At 48.3% G+C, this 25,675-nt stretch overlaps 1 protein-coding gene across 1 annotated transcript in view; it reads right to left on the reverse strand.

The window, feature by feature from the left end:
- Positions 1 to 25,675, reverse strand: part of BAZ1B (bromodomain adjacent to zinc finger domain 1B) — a 314,567-nt gene that overhangs the window by 203,636 nt on the left and 85,256 nt on the right. Inside the window, exons 8-10 of the mRNA XM_085649665.1 lie at positions 3,351 to 3,489; positions 2,758 to 2,885; positions 2,454 to 2,550 (exon numbers count right to left, since the gene is read on the reverse strand). Coding sequence (XP_085505791.1) covers positions 2,454 to 2,550; positions 2,758 to 2,885; positions 3,351 to 3,489 — 364 coding nt within the window. The remainder of the gene's footprint in view (positions 1 to 2,453; positions 2,551 to 2,757; positions 2,886 to 3,350; positions 3,490 to 25,675) is intronic.

The raw sequence follows: 25,675 nt of genomic DNA on the forward strand, positions 1-25,675 counted from the left end.
CCTTTTTGGGTGTCGGCGCGGGTGTGGGAGGGGGTATTTTACTCACGACCCTCTGTGCCGGGGTGATGTCCTTCACATCCGAGTCGTCGGCTTCGGAAGCACTGACTAGGTCCTCTTCGGTGTGCTGCTGTCCCGGAGCTTCGACGTCGTCCCCGAAGATGTCAACTGGAACGGAAGTCGAGGAGTGCGCCATTTTTCGTCTGGCCCTTCGATCTCGAATAGTCTTTTTGGATCTGAAAGACTTGCAGGCGGGACAGTCTCGAGCCTCGTGTTCAGGGGAGAGGCAGAGGTTGCACACCTCATGAAGATCGGTGTGGGGGAATTTGGACCCACAGAGGGCACTTCTTGAATGGAGTTCTTTCCATCAGCCGGGACCGGAGCTTAGATAGGCCCGAAGGCCGCAGTCAATGACTGGAATCGAAGGTGTGTCGAAGAAGAAGGTGATTGAGGAGATCAGGATCTGAACAATACCGCGAAGAGCGAGGATTCCGCTTCGATCGTCGAACTGGAATGTTCGGAACCGGAGCACGAAGTATTACATCGGAGCCCGATGGCGGGAAAAAACAATCTGAGGATGGAGCCGAAGCCCATGCGCAATACGAACCAAGGGAGGAGTCACCGACCTCGTGACTTCCAAAGACTTTCCAAGAGCAAAAACAAACTGCAAACATCCGGGCCCAACACCAGATGGCGATCTATGCAAAAGTGTGTAATCTGCAGCTCATATGCCTCGAACAGAGAGTTATCGGCTTTTGGATAAGTACTGGACTGGCAGAGTTAAGTTTCTGGGCATAGACTCCAGGGTCTCCCAGGGTCAGGTCAGTACAGTTGTTACACCCTTAGCGGCACAGGGGCAGCCGGGTGCAGAGTGAGTTAGGCCCAATGTTATCCTATGGGAGGCAGAGGGCCTGTGGTTGGTGGCTGCTGGCTAGCAGGCCACGTGGCTGTGGGAGCTGGGCTCCTGATCACTTGCTCAGGGCAAATGGGGAAGTAGGTAGGAGTAGAGATTGCACTGCCAGGGGCACTCTGGCGGCTGGGTGCAGGGTGCTTTTGAGCCTTCAGGCACTCAATGGATTGCAATGGAGAAGCTCAATAACGAACAAAGGCTGCAAGCTCGGGACGAAGATTCTTCAGGTGTGGCCAACACTTCCAGAGGTAAGTTGGGTAGTTGGAGGATAGGTAGGCACCCAGGAGTTGGGCACAGGGTGCCACAGAGCGCCGGGTGAAGGGGTGCCTTTTGGTGTCAGGAAATCTTACCCTCGGCTAGTCGCAGTTGGAGGGGTCCCTGGTTCTGAGGCTGCCGGCATCGTCATGAGCGTAGAGGTGAGTCCTTGGATGCTGGATTCGGGGTCACAGTCGCCGGGGGACGTCCTCAGGGTCTTTGTCCACTCCAGCACAGGCCAGGCTTGGCGGGTGCAGTGTGCAGGGTTCGCGGTTCCTGGCTGATGCCAGGTGTAAATGGTACACTAGGTACCCAGTGCCTTGTGACCAGAGAAGGCCCCTAAGGACTGCAGCACTTAGCGTGCCACCCTTAGAGGCCCTGTACCCTGACACACACACACTGGCCTTGCAGGCTGAGTGTCTGGGCACAGACCAAAATAGTCGACATGGCATAGATCCCTGTGTACCATGCCCACAACACACACTGCCCTGGCATACATCAGCCACCCCTCTAGCTGGGTGCCCTATGCCAGTGGTGTGGGTACAAGTGCATGAGCCCTGTGCCCCTACAGTACCCAGGTCCATTCCTGGGCACTAAGTGCAGTGCTGCCATTTAAGAGTATATGGTGCTGGGAGATTGTCAACACAAACTCCACAGCACCATGATGGCTCCACTGAAGACAGATGTTTGGTATCAAACTTCTCAATGGCGGTTAAAGCAGCCTTTACAGAACGGAACTATTTCAAGATGGCATGGCATTCAAAATAGTAAACCAGCCAATGGCCCACAGGTGCCATTTGATCACCAAACCTGCACCCAAAGGCAACACAGGAAGATACATTCTCTCAAAATAGGGATAACCTGGAAAATGCTATCCATAACCCCCTCGCTCACCCACTCTCTTCCCACTTCCCCAGTCTCAGTCCAGTAATCCCCCCTCCTCACCCCCCCCCAAACAATAATACCTGGCTCCAAGCATACATTAAACCTTTACACAGAAAATTATCCCTTCTTCCCAAATGTAAACAAATGATTAGGACCGAATCCCAAGCTGAGTCTCCCTACATTATCACAGTAATGTTGGAGAAAGATGGTCTTCAAGTGGAAGATTTCCATCTCAGTGAGAAGAAAAGAAACGCTAAACATCCAAGCAAGATTAAACCCAAAGGTAGCAAAGGTAACAGGACACAAAAATGTTACCTCTTAAAAGGGAATTGTTTCAAAGATCCAGGTAACCATTTCTAGTGAGACCTCATTTAGTGTCATATTGAGCATTCAACAGTATAGTTACCAGAGGTTTTGCCCTTGTTTAGGTACTGTCGTTTCTATTGGTGGAGAACCAGTAACTGGATCCAGGTCATCTGCCGCAACTTCAGTCACTATCTTATCTAAAAATAAAAATCAGTAAGTAATCAGATCAACGTGCCTCTACCTGGAGCTCTCGCATGAGATATCAGTTTTAACATCAAGCTACTAGCTGCCCATTCTTGCAGGTAGCTGGATGAAACTACAAAGAAGTGCTTCTAACCCCCGCCCCACCAACCCTTAAGTGTGGTCCAAAGACTGGTGTGTAGCTGCAGGTAGCATTTTCTTACCCACAGGGTCCTGAACATCCTCGTCCTTCAATTCCTTATGTTGAAGAGCACATGTATAATTTATACTATCATGTATCCAGCCTTTCTCAATGAACAATCCTGGCACCTCATCAGAGAACAGCCAGTACCTGTAAAATAAGAGGTTTTTTTACTAGTCACGTATGACTTTAGTAATTCATGAAAAAAAATACAAACTACCATTCACCCTATCATTAAAAAAAATCCTAACCTCATATTCTGAGCAGGAGGCTCTGAAAACCGACATGTATGCCTAAGCTTCAACAAAGGGTGCAGTGAAAAGTTAAGCTAAAAGGTAAGACGACTACAGTGAGCTTTTAATTATTTTTTACAAACTGCATAGTGCCCAATTACTTGTATGCCCAATTACTTGTAAGTGCAGATTAGAAAGCAAACCAACTGTCAAGGCTCCTCTCCGTCACTCTGCCCACCCTAAACGTGCCCTCTTTAATCCCTCCCGATTAACAGTTCATGATAAACTGTCCATAAAATTGTAGGTCATTCATATTTTTATTCAACTTACAAAATCAATTGTGCCTCTAATGTAATAGCCATTATATTCAGGAAACACTTGCCTGTTGTGGTTTCGATCCGTGCCAATGGGAGACCGGCGTAGAACCAGCTTTCCTTTAGCTATTCCCTCATGGAATGCCTTTTCAACTGCAGCCCTTTGCTTCCGGATCCTCTCCTCCTCAGCCTTCTTCTCCAGTTTCTCTAACATGAAAGAAATGGGGCAGAATGCCAAGTTAGCTTTACTTTAGCTTTAATTATGTAAGCATTGAAAAGACCAAGAGGAAGGGGAATATAACCTTATACTCAACCCACATCTTTAATGTAGAGCTCTGCTCAGTTACAAAGATACTGGTGGGGCTTTAATAATCGGATATCATGCCACCTTCTAAATTATTAGCGCCATTAGTTGATGCCTTGTATTTTTTTTTTTTTGTTTAACTGGTTTGACAGGCACTCACACCTTAGCCTACCAGGAAAGGCCAGCCAAAAGTCTGAAAGTGTTCATCTTCGAAAATCAGGTCCTCCCTACAGCTCCCCGAGGGTCTCTATTCTATGTGCAAAACCTAAAAAGTCACTGACCGTCTTACAAGAGCAACAAATTTCGAGATAAACAGTGTCGGAAGCTGGCTTTTTATGTAGCGTACCAAAATGTGGTACACAATGGCTTACAGAGCTTAAATTAATAATCCAAAATGCTCTTTTGTGGTAGAGTGGTCGAGCAGTATATCAGACGGAAGTGTTGAGCATTTGTTGTACACACAGTCAATAAACGGGACACTCATGAAGAAACTCTAGACCAATTTTGAAAAATCAGGCATTTTTATATATTTAACACCAAGAACTCTGTAATCAAGCAAGTACTTAAGAGTTATCAAATTCCAGTTAAGCAAAAACGTCACAAATGCGTTTACGGGGTAATGCTCTCCTATGGAGAAAAACATATACTGCATACAGGTATTTGCAATCGTATTTCGGGGCACCCTTTAGGATACGTCAGTAAAGTGATTCTTTGTTCTCAATGCTTTCCTATGTGTCAATGTTATCCTATGGTACTTGTGACTTGATATGTTATTTTGAACTATATAAGTTTATTTAGATATGTATTTTATTCTCATATGGTTTATGTATGTATCTAGATACATGAGACTTATTGCTTTTTATGTACCATGGGACTCCCACTTCGACGACGGGGAATATTCAAGCATGTGAATCTATGAAAGACACCCCAATACTGGAGAAGTGCTGTTGGCCCTCCGAGGCCTTTAGTGGATGCACAGCTGCAGGACGAGTCAGGTTGTCAGGAGATCAGCAGGCAGGATTTGGTGCCAAGGGTCACCTAAATACTGAATTTAGGGGTGTTAAAGGGAATTAAGGGTATCAGCAAAAAGGGCTACTTACCCGTGGGGTAACTAAACTTCCTATAGTACCACTTCCTGTGGGTAGTGGGCATTACTCGGTCCCACCAAAATAAAGAGGATGGAATCCTTCCTTTGTGGACAACATCAGGCAGCCCACATTAGTGGTGCTGCTAGCCTGGTGATGAAACAGGTCTACTTGTATATCTAATTTCCTGCCTGTTCTGGAGCCAGATGAGCCTTGAGGAGTGGCATCTCCCAGGTATGGGGGAAGCGGGGGTAATATATCAATGGAGGCAGAGGCTTTGTAGCCTCTCGCCTTGGTATGCGGCTTCACTAGCCATCCTCCTGGAGGAGGTGTAAACACTTCCTGTAAGAAAAAGCATGGACTGTCTTCACCTTGTAACCAGATACCATTTACGCCTCCAAGAAATTAACTACATGCATCGAACAGGTGGCCAACTGGATGGCGGCAAGCCATCTAAAATTGAATGGGGACAAAACAAAAGGTGTTGGTGGTTGGAAACAATCCTTCGCTCTCGGATCAACTCCTATGGCTCTTGTTTGGATGAGCCCCCTTTTCCTAAACTTGAAGGTAAGAGCCTTGGCATCACCTTGGACAAAGATCGGACTATGGTTTCCCGGGCAAAGAATGTGGCAGGCACGTGTTTCGAGCTTCTAGGATCCCTTGGGAAAACGCTTAAATGTCTTTCTATGGCGTGTCGAGAGGATGGTGGTCCAATGACTAATTCTTTCATGCCTGCACTATGGAAAATCCTTGAATCTAGGCAGCCCAGCTAATGTCAAAAAATGTGCAGGTCACTCAAAACTCAGCAACACGAGCCTTACTAGGTGTGCCACAAATAAACTTTGCATGCCCAGCATTCGTGCAACTTTACTAGCTGCAGATCAAAAAAAAGATTAGAATTTAAGCCCCTTTGCATTGCTCCGATTAAAACTCACAGCCCCCAGAGTACCGAAATCAAACAACCTCTCCCTTCTCGACGTCCTCAGAATCAAGAGCAAGAGGCCGCTCAGTTCGCTGCCAAATTATTAAACTCTTCCTATTCCGCTCAGGTCAAACAGCAAATTTCTAAGTTTTCGAAAGCAACAAAAAAAATAAAATCTACCTCTTCCGATAATTTTCAGATTACATTCTTTTTGGATAACCCTGTGTTTCAGCTTAACCCCTCCTGTCAGCGCTGGGAAGCCAGAAACGACAGGCATAGTTTCTGACCTCTGAGAGTGCGTGCTCTCACTTCCAGCGCGTCAGAAACAAGTCTGCGGTGGCAGGCTGGAGGATACCTGCTCAAAAGGGTTCCAAGGTTACTCATTACGCCACTGAAATACTAGTCCAGGTTTTATTTTCATTAGACAGCTGTTTGTATTAACCTAAACTGCCTACAACAGTTAAGGGAACTAGAATAAACATGACAAGGAAAAGGAGCAAGCCCTCTGAAAATGAGGAGTATTCTCACTAAAGTTTTATAAAAATGTTTAGTGGTTTAGATACACGCTATACTCAACATACAAACTTAACAGGATATGATCAGCTCTTTCCAAACCAACCAAGGCCTTCTTAACACAAAGGGAGATAAATAAACCAGATGCATTGCTAAGCACTCTGTACAGAAAGAATAAACCTTTGGAATTTGGGCCTCAGCCAGATCACTGATCATAGCCTGGTCTCTTGGGAAATAAAAAAATTAAATTAAAAAAATAAAAAAAAATAAAAAAAAAGATTGTTCAAAATAACACTGGGGTAAACGAGAATTATGCTCATATACACACAAATTAAGACGTTAAAATCATCAACTCGGGGGCAGAGCTATCCCGGCCACAAAATGGCCGGCCTCTGAGGAGGCTCTGCCAGCCAGATTGTCAATCCGGCATTTATCCATACAGCACAGTGGCTTCGGAGTGAATGCGATGAAACCTCTCCCCAGACACACTGCTGAATATAATGCGGTTATTGGCGGACTGGAGAAAGCTAGCTGTGAGACCTGATATACGATCTCTAGACCTACGCATCTGAGGCCCTGTAATGGCGGCGAGCAGGATCGGCACCTGGTGGCCCCGGTGAGACCCTACTTGGCGGTGGGGTGCTGGCGGTGGGGGTGGCAATGTGCTGTGGAGGACCTTTGGCAGCCCCAGCGGTGGGTGAACTCGTGGGACGCGACTGGGCCACTGTGGACCACGTGGGGTAGAGAGGCGAGAGCACTCCCCCAGGGCCACAGCCCTCTTGCTGGGTTTGAGGCAGGAGTGAGACATTGGAAGACTAGGTGTACCCCTCCCAGGGTGCCCCTCTTGGTGTGACAGCTATGCCTCCTCTCCCCACCCCCCCCACCCCCGCACCCTTAATGCGGACAGGGGGTCACACGGGCCTGAAGCCTGTGCAGTACGGTTCACTTAACACATGGTGGGTGGAGAGACTTTCTTTTCTGAAGGTTGCAGACCTTGATGGCAGTTTGTGACGCAGTTGATGACTCAGCGTCTGAGGGCAGCAACCCCCCCCTTCCCCCCCACTTGTATCTTGCTGTGGCCAACCCAGGGGCTGCTTGTGCCCCCGGTGTTGAAACCATGGGGTGAGGCAGCGCATGCCCAGCTACGAACAAGATATCTCCCTTTGAAACTAACCATCTATGGGCCAAACCGGCTGCCTTGCAGGAGAGCTGCTGGCCCTTACAGCCAATTACCCCTTTCAGAACAATCTTCCCTGCAGAGTTCCTATTTACAGAGGCACAAAATTGACGTTTGCCTATTGCAAGAGCTACACTTGACAGAGGCAACACAGGCGAAACGGAGGACGAACTGGATAGGGAAGATATATTGCCTGCTATTTGAACTATGGGTGGGGGTGGCTGTGGTACTCCGCAGAGGGCTGCATTGGCGTACCCGTTCAACGCTTGGAAATCCACAGGGGCCATCTGTTTTTCTAGAAGGGATTCTACAGAGACAACTGCTGATCGTGGTGTCTGTGTATGGCCCCAACACGGACAATCCCAGTTTCTTTGTGGCGTTTTGGGAGGGGGGTGGGGGGGCACTAGGAGCAGTGCCATGGGGTGGGCATTTGTGTAGTACTGGACACCAGTGCAGATAGATCTAGTGAGACACGCCGCCTTCACCCAGAATTACATGCCATTATTGCAGACAGCCTTACAGAAATCTGTTGTGCCCACCACTTGCACAACATCGAGGAACTTGTATTACCATCCACTCACAATACATGGTCTAGGATCGAATTCTGGCTGGCCACCAGGGATATGGTTTCCAAGACCACTGATGCCCATAACCTCCCACGAAACCGGTCTGACCACGTCCCAGTGCTACTGAAGCTGCGCTTGTCTGACTCTGCCCAGCATGCATTCTCCTGGAGTCTCTCCATGGTGCACTACGAGACCAGGTGTACCGGAGGTACGCAAGGCCATCATACAATACTTCAAACCTAACTCTGTCAGTTGACACCCCGTCCACCATATGGTAGGCCCTTAAGGTGGTTACTGCGAGGTTTGCATTGCCAAACAGGCTGGGATCTGGCCCACCTGGAGGCAGAAATCTACACATTGGAGCTCAGGTATTTTGAGTCTAGCAATGGAGAACTGCTTGCAACCAACCGCAGTAAACACTACTGGCTACATCCTAAACAATTTCAGTCTCATATGGGCTCCTGAGGCTGACCACTATGCCCCTTGTCCTCCCCAGACGGTCCTCTATTGCCCTGCCCAACGAGTGAGATAACAGGTAGATACTGTTGCATGCAAAATTTGGTCATGGAATGAGTCGCGGAAAAGGGTGCGTCTTGACTGTTTGCCCCGTCTGTTCTGATCTCTGGACACCCACTCCTCCAAATGGCTGTGGAGGCCAAGATGCGAGCCTGTCTGTGCCGAACGCAGCAGACTTCCTTTGGGGTGGTGCACCCCAATGGCATCTTTATTGCTCATTGGCCGGCGTTTCAAGATCCAGTGGTGTTCTTTTTGAACGCCCTGACCCATCAGCTTCGAGCGTCACTGCGTGGACTCCACGATATGTTACCAGTTGCCCCCTGTAGGAAGCTGGCTCTGTATATACTATACCAAAGTGAGGTATAGTGTGCACAGAGTCCAGTGGAACCCAAAAGGTAGGCAGCGGTAAAGTAGATAGCACCTCACTATTGGTAGCAGTGTGATCGAGCAGTAAGGCTTTATCAGAGGACAGTGTTAAGCATTTGTTGTACACAGTCAGCAAATTAATTCACACACTCAATGACAACTTCAGATCAATTGTTTTTGTATAAAAATATTTAGTTATTTTATTTCCTAGAACCAAGCAAGCCTGGCACAGGTAAGCAATAAGTACTTTGCAGTAAATACAGATTGTAACACAGTTTGGATAGTAATTGTAAATGCACTTTGTTTTGACTTACAGTATTGTTTGAGAAATGCAATGCTTTGTAAATACAGTACTTTGTATAGGATTGTCAGTAAAATACCAGGCAAGTAACTTTTTAAATTATTTTTTCTTACTCAGTGTAGTATACCTGGATACTGGGATATTTCCTGTAAAACAGGCAAGTACAATCGTTTGTTAGTGTAATTTTAAAGAATTTTAGGTTTTTAAACTCTACACCAAGAAACTTTTCCAAGAAAACAGTCCATGGTATCCTAGGGAGGAAAGGAATATGCTACTTACCAGTATGCATCTGTTCTTGGCATGTAGAGCTGCAGAGCCACACACTAAGGATAAGATCGCCATCTGGTGTTGGGCTCGGATGATTGCAGGTTGTTGTTGTCTTCGGAAGAAGTCTTTGGTCACGAGATTGGTGACTCCTCCCCTGGACAACAGTGCGCATGGGCATCCACTCCATCCTCAGATTGTTTTTCGCCATGATGGGAAATGGAGTGTGTAAGAAGTAAAGAGAAAGGATGTCCATGTGTAGTGTCTAATTAAGACAATGCTGGAACAGATACAGGTCCCGGGGAGGCGGGTGGGCGTGTGTGGCTCTGCAGCTCTACATGCCAAGAACAGATGCATACTGGTAAGTAGCATATTCCGTTCGAGGCATATGAGCTGCAGATCACACACTAAGGATAGACTATATAGCAGTGTCTCCCCTAGCGGTGGTCACCTGTATCAGTTGCAGCAGTTTGGAATAGAGTTTTTAAGGACAGCTTGGCCTACTGAAGCTTGTTGTTTGGATTGCACATCAACACAGTAATGCTTAGTGAAGGTGTGTGTAGTAGACCATGTGGCTGTTTTGCAAATGTCTAAGGGGATGTTCCCTAAGAATGCCATAGAGGCCCCTATTTTACGCGTGGAGTGCGCCCTAGGGGGGAACGGTAAGAGTACGTTTAGCTTTTTGGTAACATATTTGGATACATTTGACTATCCATCTGGCGATACCCGATTTGGAAATGGGGTTGCCTTTGTGTGGTGGAGCGAAAGCAACAAACAGTTGCTTGGTTTTCCGAAAAGGTTTGGTTCTGTTGATGTAATAGAGCAAGGCTCTTTTAACATCTAAGGTATGAAGTGCCCTCTCGGCTACTGAGTCTGGATTAGGGAAGAAGACTGGCAGTTCCACAGACTGGTTTAGATGGAAAGGGGAAATGACTTTAGGGAGGAATTTTGGATTCGTCCTAAGAACCACTTTGTTCCGATGTAGTTGTAGGAAGGGTTCTTCGAGAGTTAGGGCTTGTATTTCACTTACTCTTCGCAGAGGTGATTGCGATGAGGAAAGCTACTTTCCATGTTAGGAACTGCAGTTCGCATTTGTGCATTGGTTCAAATGGTGGACCCATGAGCCTTGTTAGAACAATATTAAGGTTCCACACCGGGGAAGGCGGTAACCTTGGAGGAATGATTCTTTTAAGACCCTTCATAAATGCTTTAATAGCTGGTACCTTAAAGAGGGACAGGTGTTGTCTATTTTGCAAATAGGCTGCTAATGCCGCTAGATGTAGACGTATAGAGGAATACGCTAAATTGCATCTTTGCAAGTGCAATAAATAGCAAATGATGTTATGTATGGAAGCATCCAGTGGTTGTATGTCATTGTTAGCGCAGTAAATGGCAAATCGTTTCCATTTTGCAGCATAGAATGCTCTAGTAGTAGGTCTCCTGGCTTCTTTAATGATATTCATACAGTCTGGAGGAAGGTCGAGGTATCCGAACTCCAAGACTTCAGGAGCCAGATTGCAAAGTTCAGTGATTGAGGATCTGGGTGTCTGATTTCTCCATGGTTCTGGGTTAAGAGATCCGGGGAGAGATGCAGTTTTTGATGTGGAACTAGCGATAGTTCAAAAGTGTGGTGAACCAGGGTTGACGTGCCCAAGTGGGAGCCACTAGGATGAGTGTCAGCGACTGTTTGTTTGCATACCACAAATGGAATGAGAGAGAGAGGCGGAAAAGCGTACGCAAATCTGCCTGACCAGTTCATCCATATTGCATTGTCCTTTGATCGCAGGTGTGGGTACCTGGCGGCGAAGGTTGGGCAGTTTGCGTTTTCTGGTGTGGCGAACATGTCTATGTCTGGTTGTCCCCACTGTTGGAAGAATGGGAGTAAGACTTTGGGGTGTAGTTCCCATTCGTGTATCTGCTGTGTGTGGCGACTTAGGAAGTCGGCCACCTGGTTCTGAACCCCTGGGAGGTGTTCTGCTAGCAGGTAGATGTTCCGGGGAATTGCCCATTTCCAAATTTGTTGCGCCAGTTGTAGAGAATGTGTCCCTCCTTGTTTCTGTATGTAATACATTGTGGTCATGTTGTCCGTGCGGATGAGGACAGTTTTGTTTTGGAGATGCACTTGGAAGGATTTCAGTGCTAGGAACGCCACTAGAAGTTCTAGGTGATTGATGTGGAACTGTTTTTGTTGAGTGGTCCACCGTCCCCGAGTGGTGTGTTCAAGGAGGTGGGCTCCCACCCTGTGAGAGATGCGTCGGTGGTCAGCACAACTTGTGGAAGGGGCTCCAAGAACGGCCGCCCTTTGGACAGGTTGATGGTGTTCCACCACTTCAGTGAGCGGCTGTCCACCAACACCAGATCGTAAGTTGTCCGTGGGCCTGATTCCACTGTTGTGCTAGACATTCCTGTAAGGGACGCATTTGAAGGCGTGCGTAGGGTACTATGGAGATGCATGACGCCATCATGCCTAAGAGTTGCATGAACATTCTTGCGGAGAGAGAGTGTTGTGTTTGAAATGTTTTGATCAGACTTTGTATGTTGGCTATCCTGGCTATGCTGGGATAAGCTACGGCTTTGGCTGTGTCTATGGTGGCTCCCAGGTATTGTTGTACTTGGGAGGGTTGTAGTTGAGATTTTGGATAGTTGATGGTAAATCCCAAGTTGTGCAGGGTTTGAATAGTGCGGTGGGTGTGGTGAACGCATTTGTCTAGAGTATTGGCTTTTATGAGCCAGTCGTCCAGATAGGGGAAGACATGGATTTGTTGTCTCCGGAGATATGCTGCCACAACTGCCAAGCACTTGGTGAACACCCTTGGCGCAGTTGTTACTCCGAATGGGAGAACTGTAAACTGATAGTGCTGACCGTCTACCACGAATCGTAGATACTTTCTGTGAGCAGGATGCATAGGGATGTGAAAATATGCGTCCTTGAGGTCTAATGTGGCAAGGAAGTCTCCTTGTTGAAGTAATGGAAGGACCTGTTGGAGAGTGATCATGTGGAAATGATCTGATTGAATGTACTGGTTCAGTAGTCTGAGGTCCAGTATGGGTCTTAAGGTTTTGTCCTTTTTGGGAATGAGGAAGTATAGAGAATATACTCCTGTGCCATGATGTTGTAGTGGAACAGGTTCTATTGCGTTTTTCTGAAGCAAAGACTATTTCCTGTTTGAGGAGCGTGAGGTGGTGGGACGTCATGGGACGGTGTCTGTGTGGTATGTTGGGGGGGGGGGGGTGTTTATGAGTTTGAGGCTGTAGCCATATTGGATAATTTGTCTTACCCACCTGTCTGTAGTGATGGTATTCCAGACAGGTAGGAACTGTTGAAGCCTGCCCCCGACCGGAGTGGAATGGTCTGGGGGGGAGTGGTGGCAAGTCACTGTTTGGTGGCTGTAGAGGAGCGGGTGTTGTTGTTGCCCCGTCCCCGGCCTTTATTATTGTTTCCCCGATACCCTCCTCTAAAATATCCTTTGTTAGGGGAGGTTTGACCTGATGCTTTGAAGGTGGAAGAGTTGTCTGTTCCCACATTTTTGGAAGCTCCTCTATAAAAGGAGCGACGAAAGGAGCCTCTGGGTTGAGTAGACTGCAATGCTCCCATAGATTTTGCAGTTTCATTATCTTTCTTCATTTTTTCTAGGGCAGTGTCTACTGCAGGGCCGAATAGTTGCTCCTGATTAAAGGGTTGAGCAAGAATGGAGGTTTGTACTTTCTGTTTGAAGCCGGAGATGCGCAGCCATGCGTGACGTCTAAGCAATACGCTGGTGTTGACTGCCCTAGAGGCGGTGTCCGCTGCGTTTAATGCACATTTAATGGAGGCATTGGATATTAGTTTGCCCTCTTGTATGAGGTCAGTGGCCGGTGTTTTGAAAGGTTCAGGCAGGTGTTGCAAGAGATCCTCCAGTTGATCATAATGGGCTCTATCATAACGAGCCAATAGGGCTTGTGTATTTGCGATACGCCAGTGGTTAGCCGCTTGAGCAGCAACCCTTTTGCCAGAAGCCTCCAGGAGTTTAGACTCCTTGTCTGGGGGGCGGCGTGTCTCCGGTTGTTTGGGAGTTGGCCCTTTTTCTGGCATTGGAGACGACTAGTGAGTCTAGGGGGAGTTGCGCCTTGATGTACGCAGGATCTTGTGGCGCTGGTCTGTATTTTTTTTTTCTATTCTGGGGTTGAGAACCCTGGCCCTGACAGGGTCTTTAAAAACCTCAGTGGCATGCTTTATCACTCCCTTAATCATGGGTAGAATGGGGACTGTTTTCTGGGACTGCTCAAAAGTGTTGAGTAGAAAGTCCTCCTCAGGAGTGTCGGTGTGCATGGTGACACCATGAAACGATGCTGCTCTGTTAATAAGTTGACCGAACCCTAAATGGTCATCAGGAGGGGAGGGTTTTGAGGGGTATGGAGCGGGGTCAGGCACATCAGGCATAGGGTAAGTCCAGTCATCAACTGGTGCTGTGTCCGGGAGTGTAAAGGGATCAGTGGGATAAGTAAAGAAATCTGGGTCGCCCCCTCCCCCAAAATCATCATCATCCTGTGGAGGTGGTGTATGAGAAGGAGATGGTAGAGGTGCAGGCGGTGGGGGTTGGGGGGGATGGAATAGGAGGTAATGTAGGAGAGGAAGGACGTATGGGTGAAGTGGCACAGTCCTTTGGAGGTGCTGGAGGAGGTGGTGAGTCCAGCTTCCTTTTCTTGTAGGGCACCGCTGTGACATGTCCAGTTTTCGGATTTATGTAAATCCGTTTTTGCTTAGGATCAGGTCGAAAGAGTTCCTCAGTGTCCGAAGGCAGCTGTGGCGCCGACTTTTTCGGGTCTTTATGGACGTGTTTTGGCACTGAAGATGTTTTGGGTGCCGAAGAACTTTTCGGTGCCGACGAGCCCGTCGGTGCCGACGAGCCTGTCGGTGCCGACGAGCCTGTCGGTGCCGACGAGCCTGTCGGTGCCGGTGGAGACCTCGGCGCCGAAGAACGTTTCGGAGCCGGTGGAGATGTCGGGACAGAGTGACGTTTCGGGGCCGATGGAGATTTCGGTCTCGAAGCCTGCTTTGGTGCCGAAGGTATCATAGGCACAATGACACAAGGTTTGCTCGAGCCCGAGCCACCTGCAGGCTTACTTTTCTTCGGAGCCGGGCCCGAGGGCGGGGCTTCAGAAGATTTTTTTGGATCGCGACTGGGCCCAGTTGGCAGAGTCTTGACCAATGTCTTCTTGGGTGGTGTTGGGGTAGGGGGGCTGGTACTCACAGGCTGCCCCGGATCTGAATCGTCGGCCTCGGACACGATTTGGAGGAGATCTTCGGAGTCATCGTCAGGGACGTCCTGTGCAAAGATGTCTTCTGGTTCCGGAACCGGCTTGGCCATGATATGGCGTCGAGCTCTTCGGTCCCGGATGGTTTTCTTCGAACGGAATGCGGCGCAGGCTGGACAGCTGGATTCGTTGTGGTCTGGTGAAAGGCACAAATTACAGACCTCGTGGTGATCGCTATGAGGGAACTTTGCTCCACATTGGGGGCATTTTTTAAAAGGTGTCCTTTCCATCAGCCGCATCCGGAGTCGGTCCGATATGGTTTTCAACGTCGAGTTTTGAAGTTATGAGAGTTGTAGTGATTGCTACAAGTTTACTGCTGGAGCGGAAAAAAGTTCATCCGAACCCAATGGCGGAAAAAAACAATCTGAGGATGGAGTGGATGCCCATGCGCACTGTTGTCCAGGGGAGGAGTCACCAATCTCGTGACCAAAGACTTCTTCCTAAGACAACAACCTGCAATCATCCGAGCCCAACACCAGATGGCGATCTTATCCTTAGTGTGTGATCTGCAGCTCATATGCCTCGAACATTGTGTTATCGGTTTTAGGGTAATTATTCGGTAGTGGGAGTTGAGGTTCAGGGGTAGGCTCAGGAGTACCCCAGGGTCAGGAATGCACTCCTTACACCCTCAGCGGCACAAGGGCGGCCTGGTGCTGAGGCCCAATGTTATCCAATAGGGGATAGGAGGCCTCCGGTTATTGGCTGCCGACGAGCAGGTCACTTGGTTGTGGGAGCAGAGATCCTGGACTTTATCACAGAACAAATGGAGAAACAAAGTAGCACCAAAAGGTGCACCCTCATCAGCACTAGGGCAGCCGGGTGCAGTTTCTACTTCGGGTGCCCTGTTTGCAATGGGGAACCTCCTGTTTGCAAAGGCACTGCAGGTATGGGGACGAAGGTCTTCTGGGTGCAACCACCACTTCGAGAGGAGAGCTGGGATCTTGGGGGTTGGCTAGGCACAGATGGTTGGACCACCAAAGGCCGTGGGGAGTCCGGTGCTGGAGTGCCTTTTAGGGTCGGATCTTCTTACCAGTTCCTAGTCGCGGAGGGGGGGGGGGGGGGGGGGGGGGGCGGCCTTCTGGTTTCAGGCAGCAGGCGTCGGCTGGATTTTTAAGGCAGGTCAGGGGGCACCAGATCTAGAGTCAGGATCGCAGGGAGGACTCCTCGCGGTGTTTGCCCACTCAAGCTCACCCGTGGACAGCAGGTGTAGAGTAGTGCGGATTTGCTGTGTCCAGCCGGAGCCGGAGGTTGGAGATTAACAAATCTGGTGAACACGGGAGACACACTTTGTGGTTGAAGGCAGGCAGGTCCTTCGGGGTTCGAGGTTGCTGGCTGCAGGACACCAGTATTTCGCAGGAGCAGGTTCAAGGTGGAGACAGGCTGGGGCCAAGTCAGTGGAAGTCTTCCTCTGGTTAGCTTCGTCACAGCTGTTCGGTCCTTTTCTTGTAGTTTCTTCTGGTCTGAGGAAGCAAGGTTCAGGGGTGCCCCAAGTAGTAGATTTAGGGGCATTAAAGGTAAGTAAAAAGGTTGGGACCAGTGGGTTCCTTCCCTGGGATGGGTGTACCCTCTATTATGCCACTCTCCAGCGGGACGGGGGCATAAGCGCTTCCATGGTTGGCTGGGTACCTCTCCCCCCTTCCCCCCCCCCCTATCTGCAAGATGGCGGGAACTGAAAGTAGCGCTTCACCACGCCTCCCCCACCTGAGGGGTGGAGTTGGCAGACGCGGGTACACCTCTCTTCCTCACTTGTTTTTCACGCCGATCCTCCCGCCCCAAGTGGGGGGTCAGAACCAGTGGGGACCAGTTGCTGAAAGCAGCAAGTGTCCTGGGGAAGCTCACAGAGGCAAGCCTTTGAAGCTTCCCCTTCGGGGACCCAGCCCATCCTGGGAGAGGAAGCTTGGCACCACGTCCCAGGATGTGCATTGTTTCCAGCCCCCGAGTGCAGTAGGCTCCTGACCCAGGGGTCCAGAAACATGTCTGGTGGCGGCAGCTGAAAGCAGCCACTCAGCCTGGACACTAGTGGTTGGTAGGTTAGTTTTCAGGGGGAATCTCTAAGATTTCATTAAATCCCACACTGGCATCAGTGTGGGTTTAATGTGCTGAGAAGTTTAATACCAAACTTCAGTTTCCCAGTGTAGCCATTATGGTGCTGTGAAGTTTGTAATGACAAACTTCCAGCACCATATACTCTTAATGGCAGCACTGCACTTACAGTCTAAGAATGGACATAGACACTGTAGGGGTATAGGTCTCATGCACCTGTACCCTCACCACTGGTATTGTGCACCCAGCTAGAGGGGTGACTGATCTATGCAGGGACAGTAGGTTGTAGGCATGGATCACAGGGATGTGTGCCATGACGACTCTTCACTTTGTTCTGCACCAACACATGCAGCCTGCAAAGAGTGTGTGTGCGCGTGCGTGTAATGGTACAGGGCCTCTAAGGGTGGCACAATAAGTGCTGCAGTCATTAAAGATCTTCCCTGGTCACAGTGCCCTAGGTACCATTTAACAGGGGCTAACCTGTGGCCAGAGATGCCAATTGGGTTTGGGTTCGTTTTTGGGAAAGAACACAGGCCCTGGGAACCTGACTGGCAAGGACCCAGGGCACATCAAGTCAAAAGTGCATTAGTAGTCTGGCGAAAAAGTTTGTGTGTGGGGGGGGGGGGGGGGTTGACTTCAACAGAAATGCAGCATCTCACAAATCCCAACATTCATCGTACTCTAGGAGATGCTGGCCAATCCCTTGTCCCGCTAGCTGATCACACGCATCTATGCTGCCATGAAGAGAACAGCGCCAATTCTGGTCCCCTCTGCTCGACATACTTGGTCGGAGGACATCAATTTGGCAATAAATGAGGTGCAGTGGGCATATGGTTTCTCCCGGTCCAAGGCACTGTCCTCCGAACTGCAGGCTGGGCCTCATACACTTTAAATTCCAACGCAGAACCTACCATACATCTGCGCACCTGCTGCGAACTGGCATTCCGAAGGATGCGTGCAATGCGCAACGCCACTTGCTGATTTTATACACAGAGCGTGGGAGAGTCCGGAGATGCAAGACTTCTGGGAGGAGAAAATTACAGTTGTCAGCAGCATGAAACGCATCTCTAGACAGTAGACCCCTTGTCGCACTATTGGTCTATGTCAAGGAGATTTCCCTGGAAGCTCGTCGGCAGATGGAGATGCTGCTGCTGGCAAAAGATGTATGACGATACAATGCAAACATTTACAACGCATGCCTTTATAAAGCAGTTTTATAAACTACATTTACAACGCATGCCATTACAACACCTACCATTACAACGCATATTACTTTAGGGCAACAGTAGGGTAAGTGTTGGATAGGGGAGTGGTAAAAATTACTATTCCCCCATTACTTACTTTATATTGCGTTGTAGTAGCATGCTGGTTTCCATTACAAAAATATAAGCATCTCAATAGATTAAGAGAGGAGGCACTACAGCCAACACAGAGGGTACCTGCATGCTGAGACTTCATCACGTAGCGGTCTGAAATCTCTGTGAGGGGGTGTTCAGTTCGTGACCAAGATTGGCTCCTATATTCTCGCCCATCAGGTAATGGGGTTGAATCATCACTTGGAGGGGCTGGGGGGGGGGGGGGGGGGGGGGGGGGGGAGGAAATACTTGGCTACACACCTACACACACTCTAGGTACACTTAAGAGTAGGTTTTACATAGTGGGAGCATGCTCGATTACAGCCTTGTTTTACATGCCAGCATATATACACTGTTTTAGCTCCATGGTAGAACTATATCTACTATTTACGCTTTTGGTTCTTGTAATCTCTTATCTGCTTCTGGCCATTAATCATTGCAGCACACATTGTATACAAGAACTATGTTGGTTCAATAAACCTATTGAAAACGTCCCACTGTGTATTCTCTGTATACTTCTCTGAGAATAAGTGAGCACAAGTGTGAGAAAGTGGCTCTGTATATACTGTTCCTTAATAGGTACAGGGTGTACAGAGTCCACAGACCCCAAGGGTTTAACAGAGGTTAAAGTTAGATATAACCTTACTCTCCAAAGTGGTAGCCTGGTCGAGCAGTAGGGCAGTATCAGAGGACGTGTAAAGCATTTGTTGTACACACTCAGTCAGCAAATAGTTCCACACACTCAAGAACTGAACTCTAGGCCAATGGTTTGTATATAAAAAATATATGCTTGTTTTATTTTAGAACCAACACTTGGAATTAAAATATACTCTCGACAGGAGATGTTTCATAAAAATACTTTTGTATATGCAATTGACTTTTTAGTAAACAGTTACAAATAGTTGCAGTAGGCCACTCTATTTCTAAACACAATACTTTGAGCTCAATGATAAATTCAGATTATATTCAACAGATTACTTTTTAGATTACTTTTGTAATTCCAGGCTTGGATCCTAGATCCAGTCCTGGGTCAGTTCTCAGAATCAGCTGTTGAAAGTCGACTTTGTTACTGTAATGATTTTTAACTAATATTTAGCCATTTCAAAAGTGAGCACTTAGAAAATATTTCAGAGCAAACAATCAATGTTCTCGTTACTTTTGTAATCCAGTACTGGGTGTCTAGACTCAGTACTTGGGCATTTATCCAAAACAGGCAAGTAATTACGTTTTCAGATGTTATACGATTTTTGATGAATATTTAGAAATTGCAGAAATCAACACTTAGAAGACATTTCACAGAAAAGCAGTCAATGGTTTCCTATGGAAGAAAAATGAGTTAAAGGTAAGTATAGTTGTGAGTACTTTTCAGAGTCAGTGCTGGGCACCAAGATCCAGCACTGGGAGCTCACCTAAGAGCAGGTGAGTAAATTCGTTTTTGTCACTCGGCTGATTTTTGGTGATTTGAAGTTTTGAAAAGTCCACACTTTCAAGCAAAAGCCAGTCAATGTTACCCTATGAGGAAAATGAAGTTAGCGGTTTAAGGGTAAGTACTCGACTGGCAGAGTTGAAGTTCTGGGCATAGACTCAGGGGTCCCCCAGTGTCAGGTAGGTACAGTTAGTTCACCCTCAGCGGTTTCAGGACGGCTGGGTGCAGAGAGAGTTAGGCCCAATATTATCCTATGAGGGATAGGGGGGCCTTGGTTGGTGGCTGCTGTCTTGCAAGCCACGTGGCTGTGGGAGCTGGGCTCCTGGTCACTTACTCAGGGCAAGTGGGGAAGTAGGTAGGAGTAGAGTTTTCACTGCCAGGGCCACTCGGGCGGCTGGGTGCAGGGTGCTTTTGAGCCGTCGGGCACTCAATTGATTTCTATGGGAAATCTCCGGTTTGGAAAAAGACTGCAGGCTCGGGGACGAGGACTCTTCAGGTGCCACCACCACTTCAAGAGGTAAGTTGGGTAGTTGGAGGATAGGTAGGTACCCCGGGATTGGGCACAGAGGGCCGTGGGGCGCCGGGTGCAGGGGTGCCTTTTGGTGTCGGAAAATCTTACCCTCTGTTGATTGCGGTTGGGGGGGCACCTTGTTCTGAGGCTGCAGGCTTCTTCAGGAGTGTCGAGGGAGGTCCTTGGGTGCCGGACTTGGGGTCACAGTTGCCGTGGGGTCGTCCTCGTGGGTTTAGTTCACTCCGGCACCGGCCAGGCTTGGTGGGTGCAGAGTGGGCTGGGATCGCGGTTCCGGGCTGCTGCCAGGGGTGAAAGGTAGGTTCTAAGTTCAAAGGTAGCCAGGTCCTCCGGGGTTTCTGAGGTTGCTGGCCACAAGAGATGCCGCGCTGGAGCAGGAGCAGGTTCGAGGGTCGACAGGCCGGTAGGGCTGGGGCCAAAGCAGTTGGTGTCTTCCTCTTTTTAGCAGCTGCAGGGCAGGTCTTTGTTCTTCTTGCTCTTCTTGTAGTTTTGAATCTGGGATCTGGGGGGAAGGAAGGTTCAGGGTGCCCTTAAATACTAGATTTAGGGGCGTTACAGGTAGGTGAAGGTCAGGGACCAATGGGTCCTTGTCCTGGGGTGGGTACACCCCCTATCCTGCCCCTCTCCTGTGGGAGGGGGGCAGTAGCCTAATCCTGATAGGGTAGGGCCTCCCATCTTCAAGATGGCGAGAGCCCGGAGATGTGCTTCACCTCGCCTCCCCCACCTGAGGGGTGGGGTGGGCAGGCTTGCATATCCCCTGTCCTTGTATGGGGTTTCCGGCCAAGCTTCCCGCCAGAGTAGGGGGTTGCAGTGGCCTGGGGAAACTCCTAGAGGCGGCAGGACTTTGAAGCTTCGCTTTGCTCATCCTGGGGGAGGAGATTTATCACCTCACCCAGGATGTGCATTGTTGCAGGCCCGGGAGAGCTGGGGCTCTCCCACCCAGGGGCCCAGCAACGTATCTGCTGTGTGGCAGCCTGGGCAGCCTCAGAGCAGACGTGGATTGTAGGTTAGTTGTAGGAGGGCATCTCGAAGATGCCCTCTGGGGTGCTTGGTACATTAAATCTCACACAGGCATCAGTGTGGGTTTAATGTGCTGAGAAGTTTGATACCAAACTTCCCAGTCTTTAGTGTTGCCATTATGGTGCTGTGGAGCTCGTGTTGGACGAGCTCTCAGCACCATGTACTCTTAAATGGAAGCACTGCACTTACAGTGCCCGGGAATGGACCTGGGTACTGTAGGGGCACAGGGCTCCTGCGCCCACACCATGGGCATAAGGCACCCAGCCAGAGGGGTGACTGACATATGCCTTGGCAGTGTGGGTGTTGCACACAGATGTGTGCCATGTCGACTCTTCATTTTGTCCTGCACCCAGACACTCAGCCTGGTGAGTGAGTGAGTGAGTGAGTGAGTGAGTGAGTGAGTGAGTGTACAGGGCCCCTAAGGGTGGCACAATGAGTGCTGCAGCCCTTAGGGGCCTTCCCTAGTCACAAGGCCCTGGGTACCATTTACTAGATGCTGACATGTGGCCAGGGTTTGCCAATTTGGAGTTTGTGTGTTTTAAGGAAGGAACATAGGCCCTGGGCACCTGATTGGCAGGAGTCCAGGGTACACTCAAAGTACATTCAGCAATTTAGCAAAAAGTGGGGGCATACCATGCAAGAAAGATGGCACTTTCTCACAACAAGTGACTGAGCAACGGTTCTGTACTGTTCCCACGATCCCGGAGAAGTCAGGGTGGTCCTGTTCAGTGGTTGCCAGAAACCATTTGCACCCTGGTAAAGTTAGGGGGGGGGGGGCTTACTGTGGCATTTTGAGCTAGATGGTCCCTAGGCCAACATATCCTGGGGGCTGTCCGGAATCAGTCTAGACACCAAGACCTTAGTTTATGTTGTTCAACCAACACACAGATCCTACGGATTAACTACACAACACCTTGAAAACGTACCTACTGCTGCAGGGAGAAATGACTGAGGTGTGGTTCCGAAGCCCTCCCCAGACTGCAGCTGTGCCCAACTGCCCGTCTGTCAAGCATTCCAGTCGCTCTGATGAAACCTTCACCCTCCAGCCCATTGGAAGCAAAGTAAATTACTATTGTCTGTGTTGAATGAACACTTATCTTAGAGGCAAAATTGTTTGCTATGCCCCCTCTCTCCTCCTTACCCCGTTCCTCCTTTATCCTCTATGGTCCCTGTTGCATGCCGGAGATATGGTAACCATTCTTTGCCGGGTATACATTGTACTTGATGCTGGTAAACAACTGCATTGTTTTAACTGTTCATTACAAAAATCAAAAATAAAAGTCATTGACTCCTATAAATTAGGACACTCCAAGCTGAGAAGTTTTTCGGCATTCTCACAGGTTACAATTAATTTTAAATTTTGTTTAGGTTTTTCGGTGTCAGGTAGACTGAGGGAGTAAAACATCTTCCTTACAGAATCGGTATACCAAAGTGTTAGAAAAAGCAATTGCTCATACAGCTAAAAATGGTAATGGCTCCCTCAACCACCCATCATCGGATTCAGACCAAAACTATGCAGTTTAAAAAAGAAATGCACATAAGCATTCAACAGAATGTTCATTAAAGGGCTAATACAACCTGCCTCTATTCCTTGCAAGTCCAAGGTATGGAGAATAAATACCATAATTTCAAATGCAAAGCAAATTAACTCCACTTAGAATAAACACAATTAAGGCCCTAAGAAACAGTCCATTGACTCTGGTACCATTAAGAACACCCATTGATCCTCACCATGACATATATAGTTTCAAGATAAAGGGCCGTGGATCTGCAGTCAAGCGCTATAAAAACTCTGCAATCCTTCGACGAGGTGCACAAGCAGCGTTCTTGCAAGAATGAATAGGCTACTTACCAGTATGCATCTGTTCTTGGCATGTAGAGCTGCAGATCTACACACTGTGCATAGATCGCCATCTGGTGTTGGGCCCAGAGGTTTGCACTTGTTTTTGTCTTGGAAAGTCTTTGGAAGTCACGAGGTATGCGACTCCTCCTTTGGATCATAGTGCGCATGGGCTTCGGCTTCATCCTCAGATTGTTTTTCGCCAGCAGGGAAATGATGAAGCTTAGTAAAAAACAGGAAAGAAGCCCATGTGTTGTGTATCTAAGTAAGATAATACTGGAACAGATAAAAGTAGCCGGGGAGGCGGGTGGGAGTCTGTACATCTACAGCTCTACATGCCAAGAACAGATGCCTACTGGTAAGTAGCACATGCCGTTCGAGGCATATGAGCTGCAGATTACACACTGTGCATAGATTGTAAAGCAGTATCTACTCCTAGCGGCGACCACCAGTATCTGTTGCAGTAGTTTGAAATAGTGTTTTGAGTACAGCCTGGCCCACACTAGCCTGTTTAGTTTGCCTCAACACAGTAGTGTTTAGTGAATGTGTGTGGTGTAGACCATGTAGCTGCTCTGCAGATATCTAAAGGAATGTTTCCTAAAATGCCATTGAAGCCCCTATCTTTCGTGTAGAGTGGACTTTAGGAGGAACAGATCACATACGTTTTGCTTTATGGTAACAAATCTATATGCATTTGACAATCCACCTAGCTATCCCAGACTTTGATATGGGGTTGCCTTTGTGTGGTGGTGAGAAAGACAAATATTTGTTTGGTGTTACAAAAGGGTTTTGTTCTCTCTATGTAGTATAGTAGTACTCTTTTGACATCTAAGGTGTGAAGAGCTCTTTCTGCAACAGTTTGTGGCTGCGAGAAGAATACAGGCAGCTCTACAGATTGATTGAGGTGGAAGGGAGAAATTACTTTAGGGAGGAATTTAGGATTGGTCCGGATAACAACTTTATTAAGATGCATCTGGAGGAAGTGTTCTTGAATGGTTAGTGCTTGTAGTTCACAAACTCTTCGTACAGAAGTAATGGCTATGAGGAAAGCAGTTTTCCATGTTAAGAATTGTAGCTCATATTTATGTAGAGGTTCAAACGGAGGCCCCATTAGTCTTGAGAACGATGTTCAAATTCCACACAGGGAAAGGTGGTACTCTGGGGGGAATTATTCTTTTGAGTCCTTCCATAAAGGCCTTTATGGCAGGTACTCTGAAAAGTGAGGTGTTGTCTATTTTGTAGATATGCTGCTATGGTAGCCAGATGCAATCTGATGAAGGTATAGGCTAGGTTGTATCTTTGGAGGTGTAGTAAGTAGCCTATGATGTGTTGGATAGACGCATCTAGGGGATTAGTGTTATTGTTATGGCAGTATACCACAAATCTTTTCCATTTGGCTGCATAGCATGCTCTAGTGGTAGGCAGTCTAGCTTCTTTGATGACGTTCATACAGTCAGGAGGAAGGTTAAGGTAACCTAATTCTAGGATTTCAGGAGCCAGATCGCTAGGTTGAGCTAAGCTGGGTCTGGGTGTTGAATCTCTCCATGGTTCTGGGTTAAGTGACGTGGAGAGAGGTGTAGTTTTTGGTGCGGAACTGAGAATTCTAGCAGTGTGGTGTACCATGGCTGTATTGCCCCAGTTGGAGCAACTAGGATGAGCGTTAATGAGTGTTGCTGTAGTTTGCGCACCACTAGTGGAATAAGTGGGAGAGGCGGAAAAGCGTACACAAATCTGCCTGACCAGTCCATCCATATTGCCTTTGGACAATGGGTGAGGATACCTGCTGGCGAAGTTTGGGCACCGGCTCGAGGACGCATCTGGAGTCTTGCATGAAGCACTAGGAATATGCAAGAGGCCATCATTCCTATGAGTTGCATGAACACTCTAGCTGTAAGAGTGTTGAGGTTGGAACCTGGTGAGAAGAGCTTGGATGCTTGATATCCTGGCGGGACTGGGATAGGCGAGCGCTCTTGAGGTGTCTATTGTGGCACCAAGGTATTGTTGTGTGGGACGGCTGGAGCTGGGACCTGGAGTGATTTATTGTGAATCCCAGGTTGTGAAGTTGTTAAATAGTGGCACGAGTGTGTTGTATACACGGATTGTACGATTTGACTTTTATGAGCCAGTGTAGGTATGGGAAGACCTGTATGTTTTGTCTTCGTAGATGTGCTGCCACTACTGCTAGGCACTTTGTGAACACTGTTGGTGCTGTGGTGACTCAGAATGGTTGCACCTTGAATTGATAGTGCTCACTGTCCACTACGAATCTTAGATATTTTCTGTGAGCACTGTGAATAGGAATGTGGAAATAGGCGTCCTGGAGGTCTAGAGTAGCAAGGAAGTCGCCCTGGGTAAGCAGAGGGAGGACTTGCTGAAGTGTGACCATGTGGAAATGGTCTGAATGTATGTATATGTTTGGAGGTCTGAGGTCTAAAATAGGCCTTATAGATTTGTCCTTTTTAGGCATGAGGAAATAGAGGGAGTAGACACCCTTGTTTAGTTGGTGCAGGGGAACTGGTTCTATTGCACTCTTTTGCAGGAGGGAGATTACCTCCCGCTTTAAAAGTGACAGATGTTCTTGTGACATTGGGCGGTGTTTGGGTGGGATGTCTGGGGGGGTAGATGTTAGTTCGAGACAGTAGCCTGATTGAATTATTTCGTGGACCCACCTGTCTGAAGTGATGTTTATCCAGGCAGGGAGAAATTGGTGGAGTCTTCCCCCGAATGGAGTGGAATAGTCGGGGTGAAGTTGAGGAAGTCATGGGGGAGGTGTGGAGGCAGAGGGGGAGTTATTTTTGCCTCTACCTTTTCTGTTATTCCCCCTGTAACCACCCCTTTGGTAACCTTTAGCAAAGGTGGATTGTGCAGGAA

Source organism: Triturus cristatus, chromosome 3_2 (genome assembly GCF_964204655.1).
Source record: "Triturus cristatus chromosome 3_2, aTriCri1.1, whole genome shotgun sequence".
Classification (NCBI taxonomy): domain Eukaryota; kingdom Metazoa; phylum Chordata; class Amphibia; order Caudata; family Salamandridae; genus Triturus; species Triturus cristatus.